A 17,294-nucleotide genomic window follows, 5' to 3' on the forward strand; every position below is an offset into this window, starting at 1 on the left:
TTTTATTCTATTTGCCTAAAATCGTTTTTTTCGTCTTATTTCTTTCGTGATTATTTTTCGAAGATACTACTTTAGCACAACTTAGCCCAACCTAACACAATAAAAAAAATTTCGAAAATCAAAAAGTGGAGGGCTAACAAAAAAAACAGTTTTTCCATTTTTCTTGCTCATTTTTCGTATTAAAAATTTATAATTTGAGCACAATGTAGCATAAACCTAGCACAAATTAGCACAACTGTCAAAATTATTAAATTTGAAAAGTGGGGGGCTAACTTCATACAGGCGAGAAAACAAGAGAATTTTCTCACACGTATCAATAACGACAAACCGTAGCTTACTTTTCGTGTGGGCAACTTTTTCGGCTGAGTTAGTCATCAATCAGCTTAACTCGAATTTGGTGAGGATCATCTTGAACGCACTCATTAGCTCACCTTTTCGAGGGAAATGGACGGAACGTTGATGTGGCGCGAGATGGGTCTATACCACGTATCACAGCCGCTGTGCATGTTATGAAAATACAGACGATCCCGTTGGCTCCTGGATCGGCATTGCACCCAGCCGTGAGTCTCCTCGAACTCGCCGAACTCGTACACGTGCTGCGATGAGCATTCGGGCGCCTGCAGCTCTACTGTGGACACACTCTGGATGTCGTAGTCGTCCCCATCGTCATCGTAGCGCGGCCACACGACTTCGTCGTCGTCGCTGTCGAAGTCGCTAACATACGCGGCGGAATACATCCGAAACGAGTGATAGAATCGCCAGCTACTGCCCCGTGCGCGAGGCACAAAACAACGCGTGACGCGACACGACGCCACACGCGCGTAGCTAGACAAAGCGCGAGACACAACCGACTCGCGGAACGAAACAAAGCGTCGCGCAGGACGCGACGGTCTTCGATATTTTTGATAATCGACGCGTAGTGGTACGCGGCAGAATTCCCTAGTATTCGAATATCCAAAGTGTCGTGAACCGGTATAATAATCTTAAGCTTCTCGCCAGCATTTTGTTTTTTAAAGGTACACAATTCTTTACTTTCACTTCATTATATATCACTTCATATTGTTAATATTACTAAAATATTACTAAAATGTTAGCTTAACTCTTAAATATTACTAAATGCATATAGCATGCAAGATATTCCGTGCACTCTAACTTCCTTTTGCTCTAACAATCAATAAATTTATTGTAAATTAACTTGAATAGAAATAGGCGAAGAAATAGGTTAAGAAGATGAATTGTATGTCACGTTAATTTACACGACAAATTATCGATTGTTAGAGCAAAAGGGGAGTGCACGAAATATCTTGCAAATTTGTTTAATCGACTGCAAGTGTTACTTTATGGATATATATTTTTATTTTAACGTATTTCGCAAGAATTTTTAGCATGCATTTTCTCACTTCTGACGTCATTAAAAAGAGATAGACAATGCGAGGGGCCAGGAGCCTTAAATACGTTAATATATGATTTACTTTTAGCGAAAAAAATATGAAATCTTATGTTTGGCGTCCAAGGGATAGAGTCAGTATACTGGTATCCTACTGAGGTTTTTGAGAGCGCATATGTAGGTATGAAGTAAAGGGATTCCTTTTTGCAATTTTTATTTTACGAAGAAAAATTATAAGACACACATTTATAAATTCTTCAGTACGTTTTGAGGAAGTTACACGACTCTTTTTATAATTGAAACTCGCATATTAGTTATGTGACGCGGCGCAACACGCTTATGTCCTGCTGGCATATATGAGTTTTGAGAGCGCGTTTGAGTGTCCCAACGGTAATAAACAGAACGATAGAATCACCAATAGCAATTCTCAGTTATATAATTTCTCGTACCCAACAGTTACTAAAAAATTGATGTGTTCTAAATGCCAAGAAGCTGTTTATTCTATTGAATAAGCTGTCTATTAAATAAGGTTATTATTAATAGTAGGATTATACTATCAATAGCAAGGAAAACATAAGTCCACATTCGTGTGTGATATGTCAATATATATCAACATATATGTCCGTTGATAGCGTTCATATATATCAACATATATATCATTGATAGCGAAAGAGTTAAGGAAGAATTCACATCTTGGTAGAAAAACAGAAAACAGAAAGACAGAAGTCAAACAAAACTCGTGCCAAACAGAATTCGCGATTACGCGTAGAGTATCGTTCATTATAATCGATTTGCGTCAATACACATCAAGGAAACATAGATACATGGGCCTAGAAACGGGTCAGGAGTCTCGTCGTCCGAGAGATCGATGGGTGAATTTTTTGTCCATCTTTTTCCGGAAGAAAAGCGTCGGAAGAATGCGTAATATAATACGACCAGCGCGTACTCCATTATTCGTAACCACATGTTGTACATTATTTATTATTATTGGCGATGTATCTTTGATGACGTGCGGAGGTCCGGTTCTTCTGTCTCCTTTCACATCATCTTTATTCTCTCCTTTTTTTCTCAATGGCCGCTTTTTCCTGAAACTCTTAATTCTGGTTTAGAATATGCAATGAACACGCCAGCTGCCATTGATGTGGCCATTCGATACACACACATGCCGTCTCCCGCTGTCCATTTTCTTCGTCTGCAAAAATTTTTTTCTTTAAATTTCCATGTAACCTAATTATGTCAATGTCTACGTGTGTATAGCTTCTAAAGGCTTTGGATAGTTGTAGGTATGAAGTAAAGGGGTTCCTTTTTGGAATTTCAACATCTCTTTGAAAATTTTACTTTTTACAAAAAATTATAAGACACGCATTTTTGGACTTTTCAGTATATCTTAATTATATTTTGTAGAAATCACATGATTTTTCTCGTAATTGAAACTCGCATATTAGTTGAGTTATATTGACGCAGCACAACAAAAAAGCAAACAAAATTTATATTTTATATGTTGGTTTTATTTTATATTTTAGGATGTTGAATTTTTATTTTACGAAGAAAAATTATAAGACACACATTTATAAATTTTTCAGTACGCTTTGAAGAAGTTACACGACTCTTTTCATAATTGAAACTCGCATTTATGTGACGCGGCGCAACACGCTTATGTCCTGCTGGCATACATGATATAACCGCTTGTAGTAATCTGAAACGAAAAAGTAAACAAGATTCATATTTTATATGTGTGTAGCTATTGTCTCAACAAAAATCATTAGATTTGATCATAATTTGACAAAATAGCAGAGTTGCAAATTGCAACGTTACAATTTATTTTTTGATCTCGCTGTTTTATCAAATTTTTTAGTCCAATGATTTCAGTTTGGATGATCGCCATATATAAAATATAAATTTTATTTGCTTTTTTGTTGTGCTGTGTCAATATAACTCAACTAATATGCGAGTTTCAATTACGAGAAAAATCATGTGATTTCTACAAAATATAATTAAGATATACTGAAAAGTCCAAAAATGCGTGTCTTATAATTTTTTGTAAAAAGTAAAATTTTCAAAGAGATCCCTTTAAAAAGATATTGAAATCGATGACAAACTCGACAATGGCGATAACGCAGAGACGATCGTCACTGACACAATCACGTGTACAATCTTGTATACAGTATATACATAAATGTGTTGCTTTGTTTTACCATATTCAGCAGAAAACCTAATCATACATGTGTAGAAATCTTTCTGCAAACTTTTCCGATATTCTTAAGCTTCTGAATTCAGGCGCGGAGATACAGCAATGTTCTTCAAAATGTTTCTATTTGGAGCATACACACTTTCGTTATGTATAAGCTGCGTAACTTTTTGATTAGGCAAATATTACGCTAGCTGTCATTTTGAGATTGTACATCAAATTTTTTTTTTGTTTTCGTCACATATTGAGTAATGCTCTTATTTATTTTTATACGTACTTTCATTGCGCGTAAAAGCACTTTTAATTCTGTATAACGTAAACTTTGCAGAAAAGTATCAGTATTCTGTCGATAAAGTTTTCAGCTTTACCATACCCTTAATTCATATCTACAAACTCAGAGCGCGAGAGTGAGAGGTGAAGGACCGCGCGACTACGGCGAGCAAGAGAGAGAGAAGGGGGGAGGGTACGCTTATCTGAGCCGCGGAGTGGGGGGAAGCGTGCCGCAAGGTGACAGTCACGTTCCTTTCACGCGTCGCGCATGGCGTACGTGCGACTTGCTGCGGCGAATAATTTAGAACGCGGGCCGATATAATTGTTAATAACTCCACTTGCAGACGTCGTAGCAACTTGGGACTAATATCATTGGAAAGGGGAAATTGTCGCGCTTCCGCTGAACATACTTCTGTGGCACAAACATCATACAGTATAATTATGTAAGTACGAGAGATATCTTAGTTGTCAGAGCGATATTTTAGCTCTTGCGACTAGTCCTTTTCTTGCGCATATGTTCCGTGCGGTGTATGTCGGGATATTCTAAGTGAACAAATCATCAGTGATAATCGTGTTTCCTTGATACTACGCGAATAACACGTGTCTACCAAATATTGAATAATCGAACTCAATTTCTGATTTCGGGAAGTATCGCTAGATTATCTAGAGATCGTTCTCAGTGTCCGTTGTTAAAACATATCTCCGATCTTCTTTTTTTTGTCATGAACAATCTTATTCCGACTGTTAAAAGTCGAGCCGCCGTAATTTACGATTATGTCAGCAGCGTTCGTTCCATTATTTGATATTTAATATAACACGACCTTGTCGAAAGAAATAATGCGGTGGAAAATTCAAAGAAAGTATATTGAATGCCTATCTTTCTTTCTTTTTTAAGGACGCTTTTGTGTGCGATATTTTTACCTGTCGTCATCTTACCTCAAAATTCGTTTGCTCTCTGGAAATTCGTCATTGTTGTATAAATTTCGGAAGCCTCTTTGACAGATCTGGAGCGAATTTTGATGTGAGAAATTTCGAATTACCCTCATCACGTATATCAAGAGAATTCCTTTTTTCTTAGCTGCAGATTGTGAGACAAAAAATACTTAAAAAATATTTAAGAAAAGACACTGAGAGAAAAAATACTTAAAAAATAGAAAATATTTATTTCTGGTGGATATTAATTAACACATTTATTTACAATAATATAAAATATTTTTCCAATAAGAAAATACATATACATTTTTTTAAAACTCTCTTCTTAGCTTTTCATAAAAGTAATTGTTTATTTTATTTAAATAAAAGAATTTAAATTTTAGGAAATATGTTATTAGTACTCATAAAAAAAAAAATTTTTCTAGATTCTTTCTCCTTCAACATGTACAAATCTCAATGTTCTGTAAACCTTTTAGTGTTTCGCAAATTTCATATTAATATTAAATAATGAATATATTGTGAAAAATATAAAAAAATATCAGAAATAAACATATTACATAGAGAAATTTATACATCGAATGAAAAAATATTTAAAAAATAAAAGATGATTGATATCGCGCGGTTGCTAATAACATATTTATTTAACTCTAGTTTCTTTTATTTAAACAATTGTTCTCATGAAAAGCTAAAGTTTTAAGAAGATGTATATTTCTTTATTTAAAGAATACTTTATCTTAGCATAAGTAAATAGATTGTTATAGTGTACTCAATGAATAAATATTTACTATTCCTTAAATATTTTTTTCTCTCAATGTCCAACATAACACGCATATGTTCGTGCGATTTTTTCATCGCAATATACATTATATGTAGGTCACCGATGTGATTCACGATTATAACAATCTTTGACGTGGTTGCGAATATATATCGAATACAACGTCTCCCTTGATTCATTATTATATCTTTAATTTATTAAACAGATTAGTGCGTATGTAGAAGTATTTTGTGATATGCCCGCTGCGATTATCACTTCGACATTGATATAAGCGATGGCAGTATCACAAAATTCACGTGATATTTCTATCATGTTTTGCTTCTGTTAAATTTTACACGTCGACTGTCAAAAGTACGAGTTACCTCATATATGTCTTTCTCGCGGAAATAAAATTTTATTGAGTTCTGCTGATCAATAAATATAATTAATTAGTACATTAAAATAATATATTAAATAGTTTCTAAATGATGGATAACAGAATAATCGAATAATGTACAGCTATATTTAACTATATTTAATCAAGGAGAAACATTATTTCACGTTTCAGATCCTGCAGAACTCGCTTCCGCGCGGTGGACGAAAACACATTTCTAATGGACATCGAACCGGAGTATCCGGATCAAGCCGAACAGGATCGACTCGTAGGTAAGTTTATAAATTTCCTGTAATCTTTTATTTCTAATTATTCGCGATCGAAAACTAAGATGCACGGTCGACAGAAAACAAAAAACCTGAAGAGTCAATACATTCCATTCGCGAGCACTTGTTAATCGGGCAACCAATTATTTTCTTAAATGATAACTCGTAAAAATAATAATTAACGGAAGTACCTCGTTTGCGTCGGCAAACAGAGCGGATTTCTTTGACAATGAAGGAAAAATTATCTTAAAATCAACAAATATTTCTTTTAAAATTGTGCCAACGTGTTATTTTAATGTACTAATTAATTATATTTATTGTTGAGCAAAACTCAATAATGGATGTCATTAACATATTTATTTAAATCTAAATTCTCTTTATTTATTTAAATCTAAATTCTCTTTATTTATTTTTCACTTAAATCAAGTAAACAATATTTAGTTTAAATAAAGAGAATTTAGATTTAAATAAATATGTTAATGGCACCCATCAAAGAAATATATGTTGATTTTAAGGTAATTTTTCCCTCAGTGGACAAGATTCGAGGAAATTCTATTGTAGACACTGTGAGAGCGGCGCGAAAAAAATGAATAAAAAAGAAAGAAAGGAAAAACGACCGACGGTTAGATCTAGTTTGAATGTTTCGTAACTCGAGAATTTCTCAGACCCTTGGTCGCAGCGCGAGGGTGTCCTTTATACTCGTGAATCCGCTGCGCGGCTGTGCGGATATGAAGTTTCCTCGTTTTTCACCGCGCTCCTCCACTTTTCGAGCGGTTCCTGTATTGGAGCACGTCGTCGCAGGTAGCTTTCAATTCACGCGAACGTGTATTTACTTGCAAATGTCAACATGAGGGTTTGCAATTAATATATTAATATTGACAATAAATAACAATTAACACAAATGATATTAAATGAAATGCACGACGTCACTCCAATAATAACAATGCGTTTTCTATAACGTGTCTTATTTTCGTATCCACCAACTATTAGGTGTTCCCATGAATAATCAAATATTTTCTAAACTCTTATTTTCATCAGTTTTTATTTGAGCTGTATAATACAAAACAATATTTTTTGCGTATTATTTGTATGTGTGCGCTTATGAGTGAAGTATTCCAGTTATTATAATGATTGGAATTTTTATAATTATTATACTATAGTTATTATAGTGAATATAAAAGCTTTGTCTGTCGACTTTAAACGTATTTCACCCCTTGATATTTGATTATTTATGGATACCTATAATATACTTAGTTTATTATTCACTACAGAAAAATATTCTGTTGAGAGAAGTGGTTGCTCAATTTACTTTCAACCTTTTAAATAATCGTTATCTCCAATAAAGTGTATCTTCTTAAGATATATTCATTACAAATTTTGATAAAAAATTCATTATCGTGCGCTCGAAAGAAGAATTTACTCTCATTACGGGAATATTATTAGATTTTATAAAAGAAAAAGTTGGCTAGTCTCTAGTAAACAAATTAAATTTTTGTTTCAATTTAATATTCTTGATTGAAATGCTGAATTTGTTATACGGAGACAATTTTAAATTAATAGGGGATTTTGTAACCAAGAAATAGATCGACATTCTGCAATTTATTCTATCCTCCCCTTTCATATGTGCTACTTATATTTTATTAACTGAAATATTACTATTAAAACACTTGCTATGTTTGTAGCGAAATTTACTGTGATTCCAGTCAAATTCGCTATGTTCCTTAACAAGATAGGAACTTTACTGACTTCCTTCCTTACTGACAGTCTATTCTTGGATTACTAAGAACTATAAAATTGAAAAGAATTTATATATGAACGAAAACTATAATACTCTCTCCGCACGGGATTCAGAATGTTTCTTGAATATGCTTGTGATAGAGAGATTTGCAAAATATATAAACTTCTCGTATAGAAATTTCTTAGCATTTTTCTAAATGCAAAGTTAGATTTCAATCAGAATGCCCAATTTTTTCCCAAAATAGATTATTCCACTACAATACTAATTGAAAATCCTATTCTTGTCCCAAACATGGATTTTCTGTCTAGAATCGAAACAGAAGTATTAAGGAAACTCGAGCTTTTTTAAGTGTTTTTTTGCATCAGTTTCATTAATGCAATAAAGACAAGGGTTTTCTTTGATTTATATTGTTCCATGTTAAAATGTAAAATAATACATTTTCATTTTATATATAATATAGAATAAATTTGTACTGAAGATAATTTGACGGATGATCTTCGTAATGATTTTTTTCGTAAACACTGAGTATTTATTCTTTACAAGTAGGTGTGTGTGTATATACTTTTAATAAATAAATATTCGAAACGTTCTATATATTTTGCTCAATTTTAACTTAAAATGTAAACCAGAAAGAATCTTTGGGAATGACCAAATGGGATCTGTCTGGATTTCCCATTTAGATTCGCGTGTTAAAAACATTTACCATACTATACATTACTTTACATTACTATTTTCCATATAGAATCGATGATTATTGTGGGAAATCGGACTGGATCCAATTTAAATTCTAAAATATTTTTTATGCAAGTTATGAAATATTTGAGACGAGTAACATTGACTTGAACGCAGTATGTACTTTTCTGCGTATCAGTTCCTTGAATGATAAGGAATGGGTGATAGGAAGTAAGAGGATATAGCGTCGTCTCGGTCGTCGATAGCGAACGCGCGCGATGACACCGAGATGGAGAGAATCCGGCTTCTTCCTCGGCACCTCCGTATCTGTTAGAACATCCTCTCTCTCTCTCTCTCTCCCTCCCTCTCTCTCTCTCTTTCTCTCCCTCTCTCACTCTCTCCCGACAATCGTTCACGCCTGAGTCGTCCCTTCGTCGCGCTATCGCTGCGCACGTTCGCGGAATCCGTCGCGAGGAAATGTAAAAGGAAATGTAAAAGACCGGTCCGGGCAATTTATAGTTTAAAAGGACGTGCACACGCGCGCTTCGTCGAGCGTGCGCGTCCGCCGTGACCGCGACTTAGACGACATCGACGACGACGACGACGACGACGATGACGATGACTACGACGACGATGACGACGACGATGACGATGACTAGACCGCGACGACGAGACGGAAGAGGAGGAGTAAGATGGAGGAGGGAGAAAGGGATGCAAAACGAAGCGCGGGAGGAGGAGAAGATGATGAGGACTGTTGAAGTTAGGTTCGCGCTGGTGGTGATGGTGGCGGTGGTAGTGGCGGCGGCGGCGGCGGCGGCGATGGTGGTGGTGGTTTGGACCGTTAGTTGGCCCCAGCGCTGCGGGAGCGTTGTCCGGGCATTGCGCGTTACTATTCCCTGTCCTCTCTCTTCTCTTCTTCCTCCTCCTTTTCCTCCATCTCTTCATCCTTGTCCGTTCTTTCGCCTCTTCTCTTCACGGCGCGTTCTCCTTCTCTCTTTCTTTCTGCTGCCCCCTTCTCTCGCCCTCCTCCTCCCCCCTCTCTCTCTCCTCTCCTCTTCTATCATCCGTCTTTCTCTCTTTCTCTTTTTCTTTCTGCATCTCTCGGTCAAGCTCTCTCGCCCGCGTTCCTGCGTTCATTCTACCGCGGACTTCCCCGTGCCGAAGCGACCCTTCCGCGCCGGTTCGCCAATATGGCGGGCAGCAACGCGCACCGCCTTCCTTCGTCGCGCTGGTGAAAAAAAGGAGCAGCGAGAACAGCCTGTGTTTTACGCTCTTGAATTCGAACTATTCGCCGCGCTCGTGCGGCTTGATTTCATCCGAGAAATTTCGCTGCCTCGAGAAAGACGTTCGAGTCGCCTCCGCTGTCCGCTCGTTCGAAGATCTCGAGAAACGTTTACCTGCGATCGATCCTCCTCTTCTCTCTTTTTTCACCTATGTAATTATTTGTAAAGTTAATTTATTTGTGAAGAAAATTCCCCAAGTTAGAATGGTGCAGTACTGCTCGAAACATTTGCACCTTTCGATCAGTTTTTCATTATCGACGTTCATTGTTACCTCTTATTCAATTATATAAGGACGAACGATGTGTCACGCTCCGCGTTCATAATCATCGAAATGATCTTTCCACGAACCGAACATAACCGAAGTAGTCGAACATCGTGAATCACGCTCGCAATGTACACTTGTAATGCAATTCGTTCGCGCATAATTAATGAATGATACAGCGATTGTGAAATGAAACTCGTACGAGAAAACGAGGTTCGCGAACCACGATGCAAAATGATGCGAAACACCATCCCGGTGTCTTCACGATTCTTCGTGTTTCCAAAGAACTCGTACTGCATTATGCATAAACTGCCCGAAGCGCTCTAGGCGAGCCTCCCGACATTATTTATTACGACGGATGCCGGGAGTAAACTCCAAAAGTGGAATAGAACGGCGGCCATTTGCCCCTCTTTCAGCAGATATACTCGGCGAATTTGAATGTGTACATTCTCGAGTATACTGAGAAAAATATACTCGAAAATTTATTTGTATAACAAAAGTTTAGTTCATAGAGATAAATTTTATTTTTTGCAGAAATAAACTTTGTATCACACAAATAAATTGTCAAGTATTTCTTTGTCAGAATGTCACAGATAGGCACAGTCGACAAGACGGATTGCTGTGCGTGTACTAAGAGAAAAAGTGGTTGATCTAACTAAAATTAGTAATTTTTTACCCTAACTATATTTTTTATACTTAACTATTATACCTTAACTATTTTTTTACTGAGAGAAAAAGTGGTTGATCTAACTAAAATTAGTAATTTTTTACCCTAACTATATTTTTTATACTTAACTATTATACCTTAACTATTTTTTTACTGAGAGAAAAAGTGGTTGATCTAACTAAAATTAGTAATTTTTTACCCTAACTATATTTTTTATAGTGAAATAATAGTAGTGATAGATAGTATATACAGTATCTGTTACTAGTAGTAACAGATTTTTAGGTTATTGAAATTGATTGAATATTAACATTATTACAGAGAGAACGATTTATTGATTCAAATAAATGTTTCTTTGGAATAGTCCAAACGAATTATTTGATTGACACAACAAAAATATTTCTTTGGAACTAAGCCGCAAATAAATATTTTTGTTGCTTCAAACAAAATTTTGTTTGATCAATCGAAAAATTCGTTTTCTATTCCAAAGAAGCGTTTATTTGATTCAACCAAATCGTTCTCTCTGTGTAGTAGAGTTCAATAGAAAAATTGATTTTGTTCAGCATAATTCATAGTAATTATTTCTCTGTGATTATAGTTACAAATATCAAGCATTTTTTCTCAGCATATAATTTATAAGCCTGTATTAATAGTCGTGATTTGAAACTTGCTTCGTTTGAGACACTCAAATTTGAATTCAAAGTTAGATCTAAATTTATCAAGATATTGGAATGAAATCGTGCATTTCTTAATGTCAAATCATATATGTGACGTTACATAAGTTATTATAATACGTTTGCTCATCATACATTTGAGAAAAACTATTTACTACAAATTACTATATTATTCATTTTCTTTATAGAACAGTGTAAATCGTATTAATAAAACAGATTTTATTTGTTCATTTAAATATAGAACGAAAGATTCCATTGTCATAATATCATGACGTCGATATCTTGTAAAATCGTTGCGTTATACACACACATTGAGAAAAAGAATATATCTAAGAAATAAAAAATATTTATTCGATGTGGGTACTCTGATTACATATTAACTTGAATCTAAATTCCTTTATTTAGGAAAATGTGTTTTTCATTCGGAACCAATTTTTCTCAATGCAAAAAAAACATATATATATATATATATATATATATATATATATATATAAGTGTAAGTAAATATGTTATCAGCGTCTACCGCGAATAAACGTATTTCATTTTTTTTTTTAATATTGATTCTCTCAATGCATGTGCATGTGCGGTAGCGAGTTAAACGGTATCGAATTTCGTATAAAAAATATATAAAAGAATAATTTATTTTCTGGTCAAAATAATCGGATGAAGATTTTACTACGTTTCTACGTAAATTCGCAAACATTTTCTTAAAGTAAATCCAGCGTGTTATCTGCTCGTGCACAAACAGATTATTTATACGCGAAAGATACAAGCTACACTGCGAATCATCCTTTCGTGAACTTTCATCCCACACACAAAATTCAGTTTCAACAATTTCCCCCGCGTCTTCAGGATCGCGGATCACGACACTTGCAAATCGCGTTTCGCGGAGAAACGGACACACGATCGGAGCACGTGGACGAACTAGCCGCGCGAATGGCGCATAGTTTCACCGGTAGTACACGGCAGCGATAAAACACGAAAATACGAGTTATCGATGGAATGTTCGTTTCGAGACTGCCGACGAAACGACATTGTTAAACGAACTGAGTGCCGGGACTTGATCGCTGGGCCAGTGGGTCCCCTCGTCTGCTTCTCCGCAAGGAGGATAACAGTTCACCGGTGTACCGTTCGCGCTAACGTTATCCGCGCCGTTTTAACATCGTATCTCCAACTTCGTCATGATAATCGAAAGTAAGAAAGTGAATACCTGAATGGGTGAACGCGCGGACGAAGCGAGCGAGCGTACACGAAAATAATCGACCCCGCGAGCCGATCGATCACTTGTCGCGCACGCATCGTCGATATTTGCGACGAGCTCTCCATAGATTCCACACAATCGCGCGCCTAACTCATCATTTTCCGTATCACGCTATGAGAATGAAGTAGCCCATAGATAAACGACACATTGCAGATTCCGTGGAGGATATGCGACATAAATATAATATAATAAATAATAAATATAATATAATAAAATAAATAAATAAATATAACATAATAATATAATAATTTAAACGAAACGTGTAAAAAATTGGAAAAAATTATTTATATAAATAATTTCTTAGTTTGGCTGAGATTCGAACCATTTTTGACTAATTTAGCACAGATTTAAAATATTTCGGTTTGAATCTCGGCTAAAGAAATTTAGAATGATTCGTATCTCAGCTATGCCGATTTTGTTTAAATTATTTAATTTTAGTTAAAATTATTTAACAATATCTTATATTCAATTTTATTTCTTATGCATTTTTGTTGATGATAGGAGTGAGAACGTTAAAAAGTTATAAACTGCCCATGAAACTCAAAGTAGATCAAAATTAAAAAATATGACCTAAATATTTTTTGTACTTCTACATTTGTGCCAAATTAGAAAAAAATTGGAGTGTAACATTTGGATAGATATTTACTTATTTGTTGAAAATAAAAGAGAGACAGAGTTTCGTGTTGTAAAAAGTAATAGGATTACCCAATTTCCAGATCACCTAGACAAATCTGAGTAATGATACTAACTTAAAAATCACGTAGATAACATACTAAAAATTGCAAATAATATACGAATGTGTAGAAACAATCTAAATTGAAGAGAGTTTGGCCTAAAAGGGAAATTTAATACCGTCTTAATTAGGAATAAAGAACAATTTAAACAAGGAAAGTGAGTTCAGTGCATATGTTTGAAATAAAAATCAGAAAATAATTGGCGGCACGCGCATCTGTGTCAAACAACTGACTTGTGCCAAATCCTACCGTGAATAATTCAATTTAGTAATTACATCAAAAAACCGCGATTAAATTTTCGCAAACCGTACTCTCTTCACTTTAGAAGTTACAAAAAGTTTCATATTAACATTTCTAACAGTTCTCGAGTTATGAGGGCGAGCATGCAAACAAATAACAAACATACATACGAGACAAACTGAGAAGTTCCTTTTTCTTTCCTTTTTTTTTAATATATATCAAGAAATTCTACTTCTAATTAGAGCGTATCTTTCCGTATGTTCCAGGGCGTATCTGAAAGTCAAGTTGTGATCTCGATAAGTGCTGAGCAATCATAACGTTCATTGACGCGTCGGTTAACAGATCGGAAGACGTCACGCGTGACTCCTGGCTTTTACGAATCGGTCAAAATGCACGTGAGTCGCGTTACGCCGTTACAGATACAAGTATCGGTCGTGTCGCGAGTGCACTGAAGTGAAATGAAACGGTAGCCAACATGGAACCATGCAGCTGTTAGTTTCCTCTATGGATGTCGGTGAACTTGACTGGACGGCAGTGGACTCAGCTGCATATCGGTGAGTGTCGAATCTGAACACTCATAGGCCGGTATTCATAGTCCAATCATGACCGTCTTACGTAATGTCTTAAGATGCGAATACGGCTCTGTGATTGGTTCACACGGAGAAAAAGGCTTGGTTGAATTAACCAAATATCTGGTCGAATATGAACGATCCAGATATTCCGATTGAAGTAATCTGAATTCTATTTAAGTCAACCAAAAATCTTGTTAACTTAAACAGAATTCTGGTTATTTCTGAATCGTTCATATTCGACCAAATATTTGGTTAATTCAACCAAAGCTTTTTTTCTGTGCATGACATCTTAAAACAGTATTTAAGATGATTTTAATTATAAGATCGAACTATGAATATCGACCATAGAGTGTAATTTAACGTAGTGCATGATAGAATAAACCACTATCGGTTTTCAACGAATAAAGCAAGGGCAGTTCCACACTATTACGTAATGCCTTGAATAATGACTGTCTCGAAAATTTTGAGACAGTCTGCAGATATTTTTTATTATAGGCGAATATTATAATATCATAAAGATATTAGGACAGCGCTGGACATTAGTCGATTAAACTTTTTTTTATTAGAATAATATTGGCAAATTAATAATTACAATTAGTCCATTGTCATATATAAAATCGTCATATATAAAATCACAAATAATTTCATTGATTGATTGATGAAATTAATTATTAATCAAGTTTTCATGTGACTGATTACACACTGATTAATAATTAGATTCATCAATCGATAAGATCACGATTTACGATTTATTAATTTTGATTACTGATTTGCTGATTATTTCAGCCAAAGAAAATTTTAATTGTTTGATGCCCAACATTACGTTAGAGCACAAAATTTAAATACTTTCAGGAATATATTTCGCGCGGTAGCGCGCTGTTACGATTTTATTAACATCTTCAAGCATAGTGAAAAGGGAAACTAAAAAATTCAATGAAAGATTTCAATTATTGATGCATTTCAATTATTAACATGCATCATTAAGACACGTATTAATAGTTATCACCAGAAGCTTGTCTCATGTGAGATGCTCAGATTTTTATTTAGTATCAGATCCAAGTGTTTCAATTGAGTTATGATATATGTGATATTTATACTTGCATTTGCGATTCAACTGAAAAGCTCTGAATTCAGATTTGAGTTTTTTATTTGAGAAGTGTTTCAAGTAATAACTATTAATACAAACCAAAGAATTCTATTATTATTTTTACATGGAAAAAAAGAAGTTTGATTGGATGAATGAATTCCTGAAACATGAGCGGTTCAGAAATTCAGATTGAAATTACCAGAATTCCGTTTAAGTCAACTGGAAATTGTGATAATTTAAACTGAATTCTGACAACTTCATCCGAAATTCATATCTCATCAGAAATTGGTTCATTCAATCAAACATTTTTTGCCGTGCAAATGTGTATATCAAGGCAAACTTGAAATTGTCCACGCGTGTACTGGTTTTACGCGTTTTGTCGCGACAACAAATGAGATTATCGCGGGTCATAGACGAGTCGTGCGGCACACGAAATTCCGCGAGAGCCGCTAATGAACACGTTAGACTGTTAGGCCGAATGCCAGATAACGATCGCAGAAACGCGACGCACGCGGAATAATCTCCGTCGCGGCTCACTCGTGCGTTGAACTTCGCGACGTGACCTTGTTAAAGAAACGGCTAACGGGGACAGCGAACACTTAGAGATCGCGATGCCGATATAACGATCCAATTCAAATGTACGGCTCGCCCTTGGCACGCACGCAAATAGCGAATGGCGACAGCTCCGAGTCTCGCATCGATCGCGATCCGATAAACAGATCCGGCAAGGTAAAATAGACACACGTTACCTTGACCTTTCGCGGCTTGTACGTCCAATTTCTGAAGTACGAAATACGCCCTTGACTCTTGACCCTTCGGCTGTTGAATGGTCTCGTAAGATATTCATCTCTCTTGTATTTTTCTTTCATTTAGTATGCTTATTGTTGGATCTCGCAATAGAATGTTTTACGATATTTCGCAAAGCGATTCTTACACTGAGAAAAAATGCTTACAAATTTATTTGTGGGATATATAATTTATTTCTGTAATGTAAAGTTTATTTCTACAAAATAAAATTTATTTCTATGAGTAAACTTTACGTCCTACAAATAAATTTTCAAATTTTTTTCTCAGTATATATTTTTTTTCCGATTGAAGAAACGTCGACGAGACGTTGATTGTCACCTTCATTTCCATTGAATGTATCAATGCTTAACTGAAGTTCAAATTATCAATGGTATGGTAAATTAATGCAATTCACGATGCATATCTCCGTTCAATCATTTCATTAACTTCCTATCGAACTGTATATTTAATATGTTATATGTCCTTATTTGCTTTTTTCTTAAGGGAGTTAATTAAAATTATTAATTTATTGATTTATTATTAATTTATTATTTGAGTTAATAAAATTATTTTTATTATAAAATAAAAAAAATTAGTAATTTTTATATTATAAAATAAAACTTATTAATAAAAAAATATGCAATTAAGATTATGTTTTATACGTAAATTGCACTGAGAAAGAACACTTGAAGAAAATTTATCTGTGGAGTATAAAGTTTATCTCTGAAAAATTAAATTTATTTCTGTGAGAACTTATTTCGTAGGATAATTGATCTAAATTAACACGTCGATTGCACTAAAAAAAAATATTCCAAAATTTATTGATGGAATATAAAGCTTATTTCTACAAAATAGTTTACTTCTGTAAAACAAGATTTTTGTTTCATAAATAAATTTTGGAATATTTTTCTCAGTGCGATTCATATAATTCGACGTGGGCAACGTACCGAAAGAAAGATATTTGAAAAATACTTGAGTTTATTTATGTGTAGAATAAAAGTTTATTTCTTAGAAACATGCTTTATCTCCCATATATAAATTTGCAAATGTTTTTTCTCAGTACATGTGTTAACTCGCGGCGCATAATTTCCTATCAGAAAAAGATTGTTGCATAGAAAAAATTGGGGTT

General features: G+C 34.7%; 2 protein-coding genes across 2 annotated transcripts in view; one reads left to right on the plus strand and one right to left on the minus strand.

Annotated features, from left to right (window-relative positions):
• The window catches only part of LOC116841542, a 5,186-nt gene extending 4,344 nt beyond the window's left edge, over nucleotides 1-842 (minus strand). The window contains exon 1 of the mRNA XM_032809603.1: nucleotides 432-842. Within this exon, the coding sequence (XP_032665494.1) occupies nucleotides 432-737 (306 nt within the window). The 5' untranslated portion in view covers nucleotides 738-842. The remainder of the gene's footprint in view (nucleotides 1-431) is intronic.
• The window catches only part of LOC116841543, a 117,926-nt gene that overhangs the window by 8,176 nt on the left and 92,456 nt on the right, over nucleotides 1-17,294 (plus strand). The window contains exons 3-5 of the mRNA XM_032809604.1: nucleotides 4,190-4,288; nucleotides 6,101-6,198; nucleotides 13,987-14,274. The gene's annotated coding sequence lies outside the window, so the exon portion shown is untranslated. The remainder of the gene's footprint in view (nucleotides 1-4,189; nucleotides 4,289-6,100; nucleotides 6,199-13,986; nucleotides 14,275-17,294) is intronic.

This window comes from Odontomachus brunneus, unplaced genomic scaffold (genome assembly GCF_010583005.1).
Source record: "Odontomachus brunneus isolate Ranch 3 - 2012 unplaced genomic scaffold, Obru_v1 Obru_scaffold_016, whole genome shotgun sequence".
Taxonomy (NCBI): Eukaryota; Metazoa; Arthropoda; class Insecta; order Hymenoptera; family Formicidae; genus Odontomachus; species Odontomachus brunneus.